The 16,731-nt window shown below is 41.7% G+C and overlaps 1 protein-coding gene across 5 annotated transcripts in view; it reads left to right on the top strand.

Annotated features, from left to right (window-relative positions):
* GPHN (gephyrin) overlaps positions 1–16,731 on the top strand; it is a 327,486-nt gene that overhangs the window by 287,658 nt on the left and 23,097 nt on the right. For 2 of the 5 annotated variants that reach the window (XM_078767060.1, XM_068133735.2), the window contains one exon: positions 2,900–2,968. The exons of the other annotated variants lie outside the window; for them this stretch is intronic. In XM_078767060.1, coding sequence (XP_078623186.1) covers positions 2,900–2,968 — 69 coding nt within the window. The remainder of the gene's footprint in view (positions 1–2,899; positions 2,969–16,731) is intronic. 5 annotated transcript variants of the gene reach the window in all.

Genomic DNA, 16,731 nt, shown 5'->3' with positions numbered 1-16,731 from the left:
ATTGATGGGTTTTCATAACAATCTTGCCTGAGGTGTAAGATGAGAGCACAATCCTTGCCTAGATTGAAGGCCATGTTACAAAAGCATGTCCAGTTGTTTATCTTCTCCATATCAGAAGCCACTGAATGAGGGTTTCGTTTCTTGAACTCTTCACCCTGACAATCAGCCATGACTGACCATATAGCCATGTTCATGTTCCTGGACTGACCATATAGCTGAGCTGGCCTCCAAAGCCAGCCACAGTTTGGGCATTCATTCTCAATCATTTCAAGTCATTCCTTAAATAACTAGATCGTATTCAAAGAATACTTACCCCACGCCGTCAACTTGGTGTGAGCCAACTCTTCTGTTTTTGAAGGGTTTTTTTCTTTGATCCAATATGGCTGCCAGACGACGTGAGCGATGACATCATAAATTTATATTCTCTAATATAATTGTTGTGTAGATCCAGCTCAAGAAGTTTCAAAATGATCAGACTAATTGTTGTCCCTGTCGAACTATGACGTCATAATTAAGGCACCAGTGATGTCATCGTTAACACATTTATTCCCCATACAGAGTTATTTACAATGAGCCACGTTTCATTTGTATGCCTCCGCCGACAAAGTCGCCGGAGGCATTATGTTTTCGGGTTGTCCATCCGTCCGTATGGGATAAACCTTGTTTTTCTCAGCAACCATATGTCAGATTGAGACGAAACTTTCAGGGTCGGAGTGACACACATGCAGAATGTTTTTATGATAATTGTGACGTCATAGGTGACGTGGTATGGCAGCCATCTTGGATTAAAAGCCCAAATAATTTTTAAAATTCTCGGAAACCGCTGAATGGAAAAAATTGAAACTTGGCACATTGTCAAGTACTCCCAATGGGGAACAAAGGCATGATAATGATGACATCATAGGTGAAGTGGTATACCAGCCAAAATTGTTTTAAACGAATTCCTTATCCGAAAAATCTGAAATTGCATGCACATGATCTATGACCCATTTGTATTGAAATATTAAATTTATGACATCATAAGTCACATGGTTTGGCAGCCATTTTGGATTGGAGGAAATATAAAATAATTATATCTCTGAAACCGCTAACCCTATCAATGCGAAATTTTACAAATATCTAACAGCACTGTTGCATATAGTTTGAAAATGATGATGTCATAGGTCACGTGGTTTGGCAGCCATCTTGGATAGAAAAACGATCCTTATCCAATCAACACGAAACTTCACAAACGTGATCCACTACCCATACATATGCAGAGTGATGGCATCTACCCATTGTGGGACTATGCGGAGGCATATTGGCGACACAGTCGCATTGTTTTAGTTTTCCATGGAGTGGTTTCGGATATACAGTATATAGATTATAGAGGTTCAACGTTTTTTGGTTTTTCCAAGATTGCGCCCGTACCACATGACCTATGACGTCATAGTTATCATTAAAAGTTCTACTGGAGGAGGTGCTCCTATGGTGTAAATTTCGTGTGAATAGGACCAACAGTTGCAGAGAAAAAAATTCATACTGATCGGATCAAGCGTTGGACTTGTCGAATTATGACGTCATCATGAAGGTAGCGATGGCGTCATCATCAACATATGTTATTCCCCATGGGGAGTACCTGACAACGCACCATGTTTCAATTTTTTTGGCCATGGAGCGATTTCGGAGATAGAGAGGTGCAACGTTTTTGGTTTTTCCAAGATGGCGCCTGTGCCACGTGACTTATGTCATAATTATGAATAAAAAATTATACAAGCGGAGGTGCTCCTATGGTGAAAATTTTGTGTTAATTGGAGCAACGGTTGCCAAGAAAATGAATTTTTAAAATGCATGCAGGGTAATGAGATGGCTCATTGGAGTACGACTCTCATGCCTCTGCATCTCATGACATCTGTGGAATGTGAAGCTCTCAACAATAATGACATGACCTAAAATGAGGAAGAAGCACAAGGCCTAGTATGGTCATATCATAGACATAACAGTGGCCTTTTTGTTTTTTTACCACCTCTACCCTATGAGTCAGTCTCTCTCTCTCTCTTTCTCTCTCTCTCTCTCTCTCTCTCTCTCTCTCTCTCTCTCTCTGTCTCTGTCTCTGTCTCTCTCTCTCTCTCTCTCTCTGTCTGTCTCTGTCTCTGTCTCTGTCTCTGTCTCTCTCTCCCCCCGTGCTTCTTGAACCCTCTGACCCTACCCAGATCCAAGATACTCCAGGATGTACACATTCTTCCAGTAACCCCTTCTGTAGTTAATCTCCCTTTACTGCCAACCCCCACACATTTGTTCCTCTTTTCTCCTGTCTCTGCATCTACCACCGAGAGATAGTTCAATCATATTATTCACTCCTGAGGTTAAAGCAGGCAGTGCGCCAACCATTATCTTGTTTCATCCTCCATGTCCATATGGATCTTTTCTACCCCCAAACCTAATCCCTACCCTACCTAATTCAACACTCTTACTGCACATCACTATACTTCACCTCTTCCCCATTTCCTTCCTTCCTTCGTCTGTCTGTCTGTCTGTCTTTCTCTTTTTTTCTTTCTTTCTCTTTCTCTTTCTCTTTCTCTTTCTCTTTCTCTTTCTCTCTCTCTCTCTCTCTCTCTCTCTCTCTCTCTCTCTCTCTCTCTCTCTCTCTCTCTCTCTCTCTCTCTCTCTCTTTCTCTTTCTCTTTCTCTTTCTCTTTCTCTTTCTCTTTCTCTCTCTCTCTCTCTCTCTCTCTCTCTCTCTCTCTCTCTCTCTCTCTCTCTCTCTCCAGATTCACAGTTTTATTGTCTTTTATCATCATTTCCGAAATTGTAAGAACTTTTTATTCTTGGATATGGTAGTTTTGCTCTTCTTCTCCTTCGTTATGCAAAACACTAATGACTTCAATATAGTTGAAATGGCGCGTGCTTCCCTGTGCCAGGGCAGGGCAGAATCTTTGTCTACAATTGGGGACGGGTCAGAGCCAGGCGTGGACAGAGACGACACAGGGGTAAGAACCTGAATGGTAATTTGTTTGGCGTTATGCAAGCAAAACCATAAAACAAAGCGGAAATTGAGTATTTCTAGTGCAACTTACTTCTACTAACTGCACAGTATAGGTGGGATCTGAACACACATGTATGTACTCAATATAATTCACAATCTTTAAGCACAAGAACATGGAGGGGGGCTGGGAAATTGATAAAATTTGACGGGGGGGTATTTCAAAAGTTGTCGGAACAAAATGCAATAGCCCAAGGAAGGCCGTTTTTAGCTCACAAGGAACGAAGTTCAGGGGAGCTTATGCAATGGCGCGTCGTCCGTCAGTCCGTAAACACTTACAACTTCTCCGAAACCGCTGATGAGAATGTGACCAAATTTGGCACAAATGATATTTGTTATGTTGTGACTAAAGTTTGTTCACGGCATTAAAAAAAAAATTGGGGTCTAAGGCGGTTTACCATGGGTCAAAGTGGATCCAGGTTTGACCCCCTAAAATAGAAATTTGGTTTTTCCTCTGAAACTACACACACTATTTCAATGAAACTTGACCACAACCTTCATCACCCGTGATGTACCGAAGTTTGTTCACGGCATTAAAAAAAATCGGGCTGAGGGTGTCTACTGGGGGTGGGGGTTGCCCCCCAAAATAGGTATTTTTTGTTTGTTTTGTTTGTTTAAAGTCTTATGATTATGTTAGTATGATTCTACATGCTGCCCTGTCTTCTAGCAACCATTGAAATTGGTTTAAAATACCTTTAGTCAGGGTAGTATACTGTTTATTCTCCCAGGTGAGTGCCAGGGGGGGGGGGGGGGGGTATTGCCCCTATTTCATATTTTTTATTTGTTTCTGTAATAAGTAAGGAAAGTATTACACTTTTATATCTCTGCGGTGCTATGCCCAAATGACAGGTATAGTGCTGCCAATGCAGCTGCTGAGCAAGAATGGCACCAGGTGTTTTGTCTTTTCCTTCTCAGAAGTAGGCAGGGCAGGAATATGCATTTGAAAAACAATTACATATTCCTGCCCAAAGTGCCCAGCAATATTTCACTTGCTCTTAAGGACACCATGGGATCTTCAACATCCCCCACCAGCTAATGCTATGAAACGGGAATTAATTGAGAACCTGACTGCGAAGCAAGGAGAAGCAAGGTTCCGACAGTTTTTCGTTGACTTTGGAATCAAGCTAAACAGCGCATAGACAAGTGCGCTACCTCTGCACTATTCTTCAGACATATACTTGTGCGTTTATTGAAAAAGGGGAAAAAGTTAGCATTTATTTGACTGTTGTGAGGAACTCGTTCCAATAGCTTTTTGAACGCCCCACTTACTTCAGTTCATTATCAACTGGAATGGTGTGCAAGATAAATTATGCATTTGCAAAAATGGTTTTACAATGTTAATTGAGATGCAAGCAATACCAACTAGAACGGCACTCGGTAGAGCACATACCTCCGCCAGGCTAAACAGTTTGTTTTGTATCCCAATGATAGGCCGGATCTGGATTCGGACCTGAACCAAAATCCAATCGGCTTGTTCTTGTCACCAAACCAACTCGTCCACCAAGTTTAGTCATAACTCGTCCATAACTTTTATAAATATCGTGTTATATATCACTTTTCGCCAAATCTCTCAATGGTGAAGAATCACTCAAAAAATTAAATAACACTCGTATCTGAATCCATATTCAGATCTTTACCAAAATCGAATCTATTTGTCCTTGTTAGACACCCAATCGGTCCACCAAATTTCGTCCTTGTCACATATGCTACCTCTATGCCAAATTTCGTCCTTGTCACATACGCTACCTTTATGCCAAATTTCGTCCTTGTCACATACGCTACCTTTATGCCAAATTTCGTTCTTGTCACATACGCTACCTTTATGCCAAATTTCGTTCTTGTCACATACGCTACCTTTATGCCAAATTTCGTCCTTGTCACATACGCTGCCTTTATGCCAAATTTCGTCCTTGTCACATACGCTACCTCTATGCCAAATTTCGTCCTTGTCACATATGCTACCTCTATGCCAAATTTCGTCCTTGTCACATACGCTACCTCTATGCCAAATTTCGTCCTTGTCACATACGCTACCTTTATGCCAAATTTCGTTCTTGTCACATACGCTACCTTTATGCCAAATTTCGTTCTTGTCACATACGCTACCTTTATGCCAAATTTCGTCCTTGTCACATACGCTGCCTTTATGCCAAATTTCGTCCTTGTCACATACGCTACCTCTATGCCAAATTTCGTCCTTGTCACATAGACTACCTCTATGCCAAATTTCGTCCGAATCCATCCACAACTTTTTGAGATATCTTGTTCACAAATAAAGAAACAAACAGGCAGGGGTGAAACCATAACCTCCATCCACCTTCGGTGGCAGAGGTAATTAATGCATGAATATAATATGGTGTTTTGTCAACATTTGGACATCTTTTCCAGCAAAAATAATGTATTTGTTAAAAAAAATTATCAACAATATACAAGCATTATAGATAAGTTAATTTTGGAAGAGGCCGCTCAAAGCATCATACTGATGTCATATCCAATCTGATCCAATCCAATGTAAGCATTCTCAAGGCAAGGAGTATACTGGGTGGTTTGTCATTGCCTTTCCCAGTATCAGGGCAGGAATTTGGACAGGGTACTGGCACACAATGACCGACCCTTGTGAAATACACCATGGGACTGGTAGAGGACATGGGAAACTAAGGTCAACACCTGTGCGATAGCCCAATCATTGATCCAACCACTCTGCTTGTGAACTACCAAGGTGGCAGTTTATAGTCAGGTCAGGAATCAAACTCATACGAGACAGCCAGCTCAAACGCAAGTACGCTATCTCTGAGCTGATGTCAAATCCACATACCATTTAGTCTTCATTCATTTAATTCTGCTCAAAATAACACAAGACCCACTAATTAATATTTGTGTTCTGTATATATTCAATGCCTATCCAAACTTACAGAAGTGAAATTTTTTACAACATGGACACAATTATTTCAACCACAAAAAATGTTTTGGCAACCTGAAAAATGTGCCAAATATTAACTACTAGCAAAAGTACCCGGCGTTGCCGGGTAACAATGAGTCGCTTCCTGACGGGAATATGAAGAGAGGGGGGGAGGAGAGGGGAGAGGAGATAATGGTGGGGAGGAGAGAGAGGGAAGGGGGAGAGTGGAGGGGAGGGGAAGGGGGAGTAGAGTCCCTTTATATACAGAGTTGCGACATAGAGGGTCCGGAAAAATCTAGTCACGTGATTGCGTGGAGCCATTTTGAGTCCATCGCGGACAGGATCAGGATCGGACGCATATCGGTCAGCGTTTTAACGTTCCCGCTGTACGCAGCGTTCTCATTCATGTTTTACATCGATTTTACGACAAAATGACAGGGTGTAGCGCCTGTGGGTGCACAAATAGAACGGAGAAGGGATTCAAGATGTATAGATTTCCATCAGATGCTAAAAGACGGAAAATCTGGGAGAACAGAGTCAGTCGTGTTGGATGGAAAGTAACTTCTTCGTCAGTTCTCTGCCAGGTCAGTGTGATGGTGGTAATGGTCCCATATGCGTATATTTGTGTGCTGCGAGTGAGACTGGCCTTTGCTTTGGCTTTACAGGCTTGTTATCCATTGCTCGTGGATTAATTAGCACTTGAAGGGGAAGGTGTAGTGGTTACCTTATTCACATGTCGCGGTTATCTTATTCACATGTCGCGGTTAACTTATCCGCATATGACGGTTACCAATACGATGGGTTTGGTCTAACCCACGCACACGGGCTTTTGGTTGTGTCGTCGTGACACACGCGCGGCTGTTGGAGCCACGCCCTCCGAAGAGGGTTCTTGGTTTTATATAAGCCGTTACGACTTCCGTTCGCGAGCAGTTGCTGGAGATTTCTGTACAATAAACAAGCTTTGTACCCAACGAAATGGCCTCTTCTTGTCGTCTTCGGCAACTACTAATACCTTGTGTATTCGTGTGTGTGTGTATCAGGGTGTGCTGCTCATTTAACCCCGGAATGCGTCCGTCGTTTAAAAAAAATTATTATATGTAGGCTATATATAAAAGCAGATTATTGCGCGAATTCCATGAGTATTCCCAAAAAGGAAGTTGCCGTGTAATTATTCCCAGGAATCGGAGCGTTTTATTAAAAGCAATTCCAATACAATTGTCCTGAAATCTCAAACCTGACAACTCGTTGAACGCGGCTCGTTTACGGCTGAACGTTTCGTTTTTACATTCCCGGGGAGATCGTCAAATTGTCCGCACAACAATAACCTAGATAACCTAGAGAGATGTTCACTTCCCAACGTGCCACAATCTGAAAGCCAAACTGCTTACAAAATTCATCAACACACGCCTACACATCTTTTGTAAGAAAAAGACACATCAACACAGGCAACAAGCTGCACAAGCAAAGAAGGGGGGGTGAACTTGGCAGCAAGAGCATGGCAATGAGACAATTGGCTGCAAAAGTGAAATAGATATTTCCATTGGACTTCAGTTGCAGGACTGCAATGTGCTGTACACCTACAAGCTAGCAACTTACGTGGATAATTGGACTAAATAATCATTTTGAAAATGTTATCATTAACATTTTCTCTAATATGTTATTTCAACAAGGAATAATACACATATCCAAGTTATTTTAAAGCTATGGACTAACATACATTTCAACATGATATTTCTGAGAGGGAATGATTGTAATATTGGTTGCAAATTAAATAAATGTACTGTATGAATATCTCGCAAAGGAGCTCTTTATGAATGACGAGAATTTGAGCATGTATAGTTGTATACTCTGTTTTGAGGTACATGAATCAAAACTTACAAATTGTTGTTTATATACATGTACCAATGCCCTCTGCTAAAGGCACTTTCCTGCCTGTGGTAGTTAGTACTCCAACAAGTGAATGACATGCTTTGTTTTTAACAAAATTATGTAATTTGCTATAAAAGTGGAAGGTTACAGGTTCACGGTTTGAGTATTTATCGTAAATGAGTTCAAAGCCTTTCACAATGGTCTCTGAGACCTTCGTAAAACAAATAATAAAATAAGTTTTTATTTTGTACTTTCACATGGAAGATAGGATTATTGTCATTCAAAATTTTCAATGATGCTTCAGAAAGAATTTGCTAGAAACCAATTCATGCCAGTGATAGTTGTATGCCACAACTGAGAAAGGGGGGGGGGGGAGGGGGGTCAGTTAATGTATGTATTTGTCTCTGTTGATTTGAATGTGTGAGGACATTAACTTGTGTGTGTGACTTTCAATTTATAATTTGTATGTGTGTGCATTAGCACATGCGTGTGATTGTAAATATGTAATTTGTATATGTATTAGAGATTGTGTGTGTGTGTGTGTGTGTGTGTGTGTGTGTGTGTGTGTGTGTGTGTGTGTGTGTGTGTGTGTGTGTGTGTGTGTGTGTGTGTGTGTGTGTGTGTGTGTGAGAGAGAGAGAGAGAGAGAGAGAGAGAGAGAGAAAAAAAAAAGGAAAGAGAGAGGGGGGCTAATCTATTTTTGGTGGGATTAATATATGATCGGCAACATGCAGCAAAGTTTAGATTAATAATTTAAATATGAAAATTAAACAAGCACAAATATATACCCACACATAATAAACAAGGTCAAACAACTGCAGAAATACAAAGATAACTCTTAACATTGTATTGTACATGTATAAGCAGGGAGGTGAGAGTTCGAGTCTCGCTCTCGCCTCCCTGAAATTAAAATGAGGCTGAAATAAGCAGCACGTGTACCTGTCTAGTTCATTCCTTCTTTGTCATGGTTCTAAATGTCTGTGACTGTTAAATCACAACCAGCTCTGTGATTTTCTTCTTTATCATATGGCTCTTAGTTGTCATAAATCTTCTATTTTGTCATCTTCACATAATTTGTTCATTATCAACATGGAAAAGACCATTCCCATCTCTCATACATAGAGAACATAATGGAATACACGGTTCAATGCACTCGCGCCATACGGCGGCTCCGCACTGAATGGACTCAAAATGGCGTCAAATCGTTAGTTGTCGCTACTCTCTCTATAAAGGGACTCTAAGGGGGAGGAGAGAGAGGGAAGGGGAGGGGGGAGGGTTAGTATATCGCACAAAAATGTTAGTCAATAAAAAAAAGGGAACATTAAAAAAAAAAGGGAGCTCTGTCTATTGTAACGCCATGGCTTGCTAAAGCAGCCTGAATAGTGTTCACCAAGTGGTGGTTGATCATATTCAAAAAAGGTGTTATGACACACCCAAACTTCCCCGGCCTTGTGACTAATTAATTAAGTACACAGGTATTTTTGACTTCATTTGTAGAGCCCTGGCCAATCAGCTTGAGCACTCCAACGAAATGGGTGATAAGGAACGGGTGGCTTGGCAAGCAATAACAAGCTCATTGCTTCTGGTTGAAATGGCAGAGGAATTTTAAAAACAGTTTGCCGGTACAGTGAGTGGAGTGACACCCTATCCCATGGAAGTATGAATTAAGTTAAAATTATTATCAAGTTAAATTTAAGAAAACTAATCCCAGAAGGAGAATGACAGCCTTGCTTAAATAAATGAATATATACACTTAGTTATAAAAAGTGCTAGATATGGTACATTTTGTCAGATTTCACTCCAGATTTGGACATTTATTTAGTCTACAGGATCCAATCCTCATATCTGAATCCAGATTTTGATAATGCTTAAATTATGTAATGCTAATCGATCGTGTTACCAAGGCAAGGCACGTTTGAATAGGCCGAAACAAAATGGCGGCTTAAGAACCCAGCGAGTGGCAGTGGGCTGACCAAGATGGCGGGTCGCCATATTGGTAAGGCTTTTTCGGGTTTTTTTATTATGAGCACCTCGTTAATCATCTTCAAAAAGGGTGTTATAACACACCCAAACACCCAGTTTTCATCATTGCAATCTGTTGGAGGTCCAGGTATATGCATGCAAAGCTTGAGGCCGGTAGGTTTCATGGTTTTGGAGGTATGGAGGAGACAGATGGACGGACACTACCTTTTATTATTATATACTAGCAGGGGTACCCAGCATTGCTCATCCTTGAGCCTTCTTAATGGACATTGCTGAGATGGAGGGGGAATTGAAGTCTCTTCGATCCAAAGGCCGTGTCTGTTGGGATGATAGGTATCCGAGGTAGAAAGACATCTTCACTTTTTTAATTGCTCTCAAAAGGAAAAATTTAGACTAAACAACACAATTCTCATACAAGTCTCACAGTTTTGAACTCGGGATGGAAATGCGAGGTGGAGAAAGTGAGAATCTCAAATTTGCCATTGGGGGGTCAAGAGGGGGGAGCAGATTACGTCGAAGCCACACCAACAAACAGTCACAATAAATAAAATGAATGATAAATAAAATGAATGATAAATAAAATGAATAAAACAATGAGAATTTTAAGGGACATTTTTCTTTTTCTTTATCGTCCAGATTATTAATCCCACTTTCTTGTTGGGTTGGCCAGAGGGAAGTGTTTGGCCCAAATATTTCACGAATACACATTAATAATGCATCAGAATCATTGTCTACAGACGGAAGGCTTTGTCAATTAAATGAAAAAATATGGACAGGGGAACACAAAATGGCTGAATAAAAAAAAAAATTCAATGCTAAACTCCGATAAGAATAAAACAAAACAAGGAAGTCACCTCCGGCTCTCCCAACACAAGAAATATAGTATTAAATAAATAATGAATTTTGAATTTAATTTAGTGATATCATCATTAGCCATGGTCAAAAAGAACCAAGTGACCTATGTTCAACAGGATGTCCAATTTAGTCAACTTGGGTGGCAATTGGTCCAGTAGTTTGGGTGTGATTAGCATGTGTCACACACACAGTCACACAGACAGATACAGAAATTTACTTTTATTTTTAAATATTTATGAACAATACCATTTCATTTGTATTGAATGGATGTGAAAACAAAAGTTGCTTTTCATTCACAAGTTTAAAATACCCTCATTTGGCAGCAATATATACCGCTTATGGCATCTTGTGCTCAGAACGATAGGTCTGTCTCCGTCTTGTGGAATGTTTTAGCCGATCCGCTGTGAATGCAATATGAAGGTCGCCATAAATGGGCCACCCAGTTGCCTGTACCACGTATGTTCAGTGAGTACAAAATCTGCTGAATTTGTAGGCAATTGCATTCTCACAATATCCTTCGTCTGAACAAACTAATTGGCAGGTGAACTTTGTTTGGATGGGTATTGTCATTCTGAAAAAGAACTCAACTACCCGAGTTCCTTATGTAAGGCATTATAACTGACTTTAAAAATCTCATGTCCACATGCCATACTTAATGTCTGTCAATTGTTGCCATTGACGACCACAAACTGTTTCCTCCCCTATTATCCCACACCATTACCACCCCACCAACTTAGTGGCCATATCATCCGGATGGTGATGTCGCTGTATCATCACCAAATTTCTTTGATTTTACTCCTTAGAGGCCTTGCTGCCAATTCCGATACAACAGGCATTTTAAGGCCATTTTCCCTGCAAGAGTGGGGGTTAGCCTTGCGGTCCCCATGACAATCTTCTCCATTTTGCCCTATTTTCTGCATCTCTCCTTGTTAACCCCCTTGCCCGCATTTCTTCTTCGACCATCTTTAGCCAAGTCTTTCTCGGTCTTCCCCATCCTCTACTTCCTTCTACATTCATTTCCATCACTCTTCTCAACCAGTCACTTTCATCCTTCCTCAACACATGACCAAACCATCTCAACCTGTTTCTCTTCACAGCATCCATCACAGGCTCTATTCCCATCATCTTTCGCAATTCATCATTTGTCTTCCTCTCTCTCAACGATACTCCACACATCCACCGAACCATTCGCATTTCCACCCTTTCCAGCCTTCGTTGCTGCTCTACGTTCATTACCCATGTCTCGCTCCCATAAATCATAACACTTCTCACACATGCAGCATTCACCTTTCCCTTCAGCTTCAATGACACTCCCCTCCTCGTCAGCACGCCACTCAGTTCCCGAAACTTCTTCCATGCACATCTCACTCTAGCAACCATTGCCGAGTCTGATCCACCTTCTCCATTCAGCATGTCTCCTAGGTAACAAAATGTTTTCACACTTTCCAGCTTCACGCCGTCTCCAAGATCCAACTCAACATTTCCTCAATCTGCAGCTCCCTCTGTGCACACCTCACACTTGAATGTAGCTGCCACACTGGTTAATGACCCTCTCAAACCACTACATTTTTGATGAACCCACTCAACACACATTGTACCACCACCACCACCACCACCACCGTTTAGAGGCCATTTTTCCCCGCAAAGCGGGGGTTGGCCTTCTCGGGGACCGTGGTAGTTGTTGTTTTTCGGTCCCCTTTTTGAAGCAATGTTTTACGGCCGGATGCCCTTCCTGACGCCAACCCTTTTTGCCGCCTTTAACGACAAGCAGGGAATTACCAGTGAACTGGTACTCAATTTGCCGACCTCGGAAGGATGACAGGCTGAGTCAACCCCCCTGGCGTTAATTCAGCGATTGACCGGGATTCGAACCCAGGATCCTAGGATCCTAAGCCGGCACCCTAGTCGCTAGCCCAACACCAGGGATAACACATTGTACATTGAATGGAATTCACTCCGACACCCTTCCTGCACACAGCACACGGCCACTTCCCAGTTCTTTCCACCTCACCACATGCTTCACCACTTGCCATCACCTTCGTCTTTCCAATATTCACCTTCAGACCTTTTGTCTCCATACATTCCTTCCACTAGTTCATCTTTTCCTTCAGTCCATCCATACTTTCCACAATCAACACCAGATCATCTGCGTACAACAACTCCCATGGTAAACCCTCCTTTACGTTCCGAGCCAGCACCTCCATCACAGCTACAAATAGTAGTGGACTTAGTACCGATCCCTGATGCACTCCCACCTTCACCTCAAACTTACCACTGTTCCCGTCCTTCGTCCTTACAGCTGTGCGCGCTCTTTTGTAGCTGCCAATTCCTATGTTGGAGGTAATTTTCTAATGGTCTAAGCAGATAGACTGATGACATTAGCATTTGACAAATATGGACAGGTTTTTTTGTAACAAATTTCTGACTCCATATTCTTGTGTGGTATTGGTCTTCTTGTGGCATATCTCCATATTATTTTTTTCAGTAGGATTTGGTGAGGGGAGTGCAGAATCTGGGATGGATCAAGAGGGAGGAGGATGGTTGGTGCTGCCTTTTAAAAGTAGAAAATTGCCCTGGGGACATTTAAGAGACAATAATAAAGTATGGAGTGGACCACATGTAGATCATTACACTCGAGGCAGGCAGATTATCCCCACCCGGAAGTTCATTAGTGAGCCAATTGGTTTTTTTATCAACAGTTTTATCAACAACAGCTTCAAAGTCCTTAATATTGATGCATTCAGCCAGATGTGTCCTTCCTATACAGTGGCCTGCAAAAGTATTCACCCCGACCAATAATGCCACTTAACTAGATGAGTCACAAATTATGTAGAAACATTTTTTCCAAATTAATTTTTTCCATTCATAATTGAAGAGATCAATCTCAACATTGTTATAGTTGAAGAAAGTTACATGCCATGAATACCTGCAAAAAAACATGTACAAATCAAAATTCACTGGTTGCAAAAGTATTCAGCCCCTTATGTCAGTACTTGGTAGAAGCACCTTTTGCAGCAATTATTGCTATGAGTGTTTTGGGTAGGTCCCTACCAGCTTTGCACAGTGTGATGGTGAAATCATTGCCCATTCTTCATGTGATCATTGCTCTAGTTGTCGCACCGCGGAGCGAAAGGGGGACTATGGTTTTCCCCTCCGTCCGTTTGTGCGTGCGTGCGTGCGTGCGTGCGTCCGTGCGGGCGTGCGTGCGAAAGTAAAGGATCGAATTCTAATTTGGTGTGTGGGTGCAACCCACGTCAAAATCCAAGATGGCCGCCGCCATGTATGTCTGCACCTTGTGAGCGGAATATCTTGAAAAATAAGCGAAGTAGCAACTTATAATCTGGTGTGTGGGTGTATCTAGGCATAAGGAAGAACGCTATTGAAAATTGGGTGGCCACGTCAAAATCCAAGATGGCCGCCACCATATATATGTCTGAAACTTGTGAGCGAAATATCGTGAAAAATAAGCGAAGTACCAACTTCTAATCTGGTGTGTGGGTGTATCTACGCATAAGGAAGAACGCTATTGAAAATGTATGTGGGTGTATCAAGGCATAAGGAAGAACGCTATCGAAAATTGGGTCGCCACGTCAAAATCCAAGATGGCCGCCTTGCGTCTTCCACTTTGTCAACTCACATCACTTCACCGACGGGGGACCTAGGCGTAACGCTTGTTCTGCCAAGTTTGATGAGCATCGTCAATGGACTGCAATCTTCAAGTCTTGCCGTAAATGTTCAATTGGGTTCAAGTCAGCACTTTGACTGGGCCACTCAATACAATTTACTTTCTTCTCAATCAGCCACTCCAGTGTGGCTTTGGCTTTGTGCTTCGGATCATTGTCCTGCTGGAATGTGAATTTCTACCCAGCTTCGGATTCATAGCTGACACATGCAGGTTTTCATCAGATTCTCCTGTACTTTGCACCATCCATTGTCCCTTCTATCCGAACAAGCTTGCCAGTCCCTGCTCATGAAAAGCAGCCCATAACATGATGATGCCACCACCATGTTTGACAGTAGGGATGGTGTTGACTGGGTGATGTGTAGTGTTTGAGTTGCACCAAACATAAGGCTTTGAATTTACACCAAAAAGTTACATTTTTGTCTCATCTGACCACAAAACTTTTCTCCACATACCTGCTGTATTATTAAGATGCTTTTTCGCAAACTCCATAAAGAGTTTTTGGATGAGTATTTTTCGGTAATGGCTTCTTTCTTGCCACCTGCTTATAGAGGCCAGCTTTGTGAAGGGAATACGATATTGTTTATTGATGAACACTGATCCCCATCTCACACATAGAGTCTTGCAGATATTTCAAAGTCATTGTTGGATTTACAGTGACATCCCAAACCAGTTTCCTGCTTGCCCGGCTGCTGAGTTTGGATGGGCGACCTGATTTGGGTAAAGTCTGGGTGTATGATACGTCTTCCACTTCATGATTGATGACACTGTACTCAAAGGGATAATGAGTGACTTTGAAATCTTCTTATAACCCTCTCCTGGATAGATGCTTCTCCACCACTTCATGTCTGATTTTTTTGGAAAGCTTCTTGGTCTTCATGTTTGCCTTGTTGGTTCACATTTCATCTGCGTTTTTTAGATTTATCGCTTTGGAGTAGGTTGGGAAGACTCTTATATACAGTCGGACCTCGACATTCGCAGTTCCAACATTTGCCGGTTCCGCATATTCGCAGTTGATAAAATGCGACCTGCTTCTACATTACTGGCCCTGTGTCCCACATATATGTGGTTTTTCGTGAGCGCTAAAAAAAAAAATTCTCCTCATCCACGGACTTACTTGGTACTTGCTTGATTTACTCTTTCACCTATGGGTAGGGATCTCAGGTTAATATTGTTAGTATTTTCTGTTTAAGGAAAAAGCCTGGGTCACAGAGACGATCGCAAACAAACACAGAGAGAGAGAGAGAGAGAGAGAGAGAGAGAGAGAGAGAGAGAGAGAGAGAGAGAGAGAAAGAGAAAGAGAAAGAGAAAGAGAAAGAGAAAGAAAGAAAGTAAAAAAAAAGAAAAGAAAAAAAAAGAAGATTTATAGGTGGGATATGACTGGGGAGTGTGGTTGCTTGGTTTCTTACAAAATTATTTTATCATTTTTTTTGGGTCGGGAACCACGAGTTATATTTAATTATATGTATATTATTTAGTTTTACGTCTCATGATGTTCTTTTAATTTTAAGTCTTTATTTTTTATTTTTTTATTTCAAGATTTAATTTTAAGTCCTTTAATCTGCACACAATGAATGTGTAACTCTCCCCTCTGTAGCCTGGTGTTGGCTTAGCGGTCAGGGTGCCAGCTTGGGATCCTGGGTTCGAATCCAGGTCGATCGCTGAATTAACGCCAGGGTGGTTGACTCAGCCTGTCATCCTTCCGAGGTCGGCAAATTGAGTACCAGCTTGCTGGGATGAATGATCACGGTGTGTACCCCGATTTAGAATAGGTACACCGTATCCCTGCGCATCGTAAGAGGCGACCAAGGGTTGGCGTCAGGAAGGGCATCCGGCCATAAAAACATTGCCTCAAACAGGGAACCTTGATTGTCATGGGGCCCGCAAGGCTAACCCCTGCTCCAGCGGGGAAAATGGCCTTAAAACGATCATTCTATATATATATATTCTTCTCCCCTCTGTAATATGGTGTAAATATTGCACCGATCAGCGGGGCTGGTTCATGGTAAGTAAAAATAGGACCGCGGGTCCTGAAGTTCACCTGAATCAGGGGCAACAGTCACTCAAACCCCTCACAGACCCCCTCAGACTGATATTTTTAATGCCGTGAACAAATTTTAGTACATCATGGGCGATGAAGGTTGTGATCAAGTTTCATTGAAATTGTGTGTTTTCATAGAAGAGACCAAATATCTATTTTGAGGATCAAAAACACCCCGTAGTTCCCCTTAATGAGCGCAGACTTTGATGCAGTCAGTACCCGTCATTAGACATCAGATATGAAGCTTGTGGACAAGTTTCATCAAAAGTGTGTATGTGATTACAGAGATTTCAGAGAAGAGTAATTAATTAATTAAGAAGTAATTTCAGAGAAGAGAGCACATACTTATTTGGGGGAGGGGGGGGGTCAAACACCCCCACCT

Source organism: Myxine glutinosa, chromosome 1 (genome assembly GCF_964187855.1).
Source record: "Myxine glutinosa chromosome 1, kmMyxGlut1.1, whole genome shotgun sequence".
Classification (NCBI taxonomy): domain Eukaryota; kingdom Metazoa; phylum Chordata; class Myxini; order Myxiniformes; family Myxinidae; genus Myxine; species Myxine glutinosa.
This window is presented reverse-complemented; position numbering and strand designations above follow the sequence as displayed.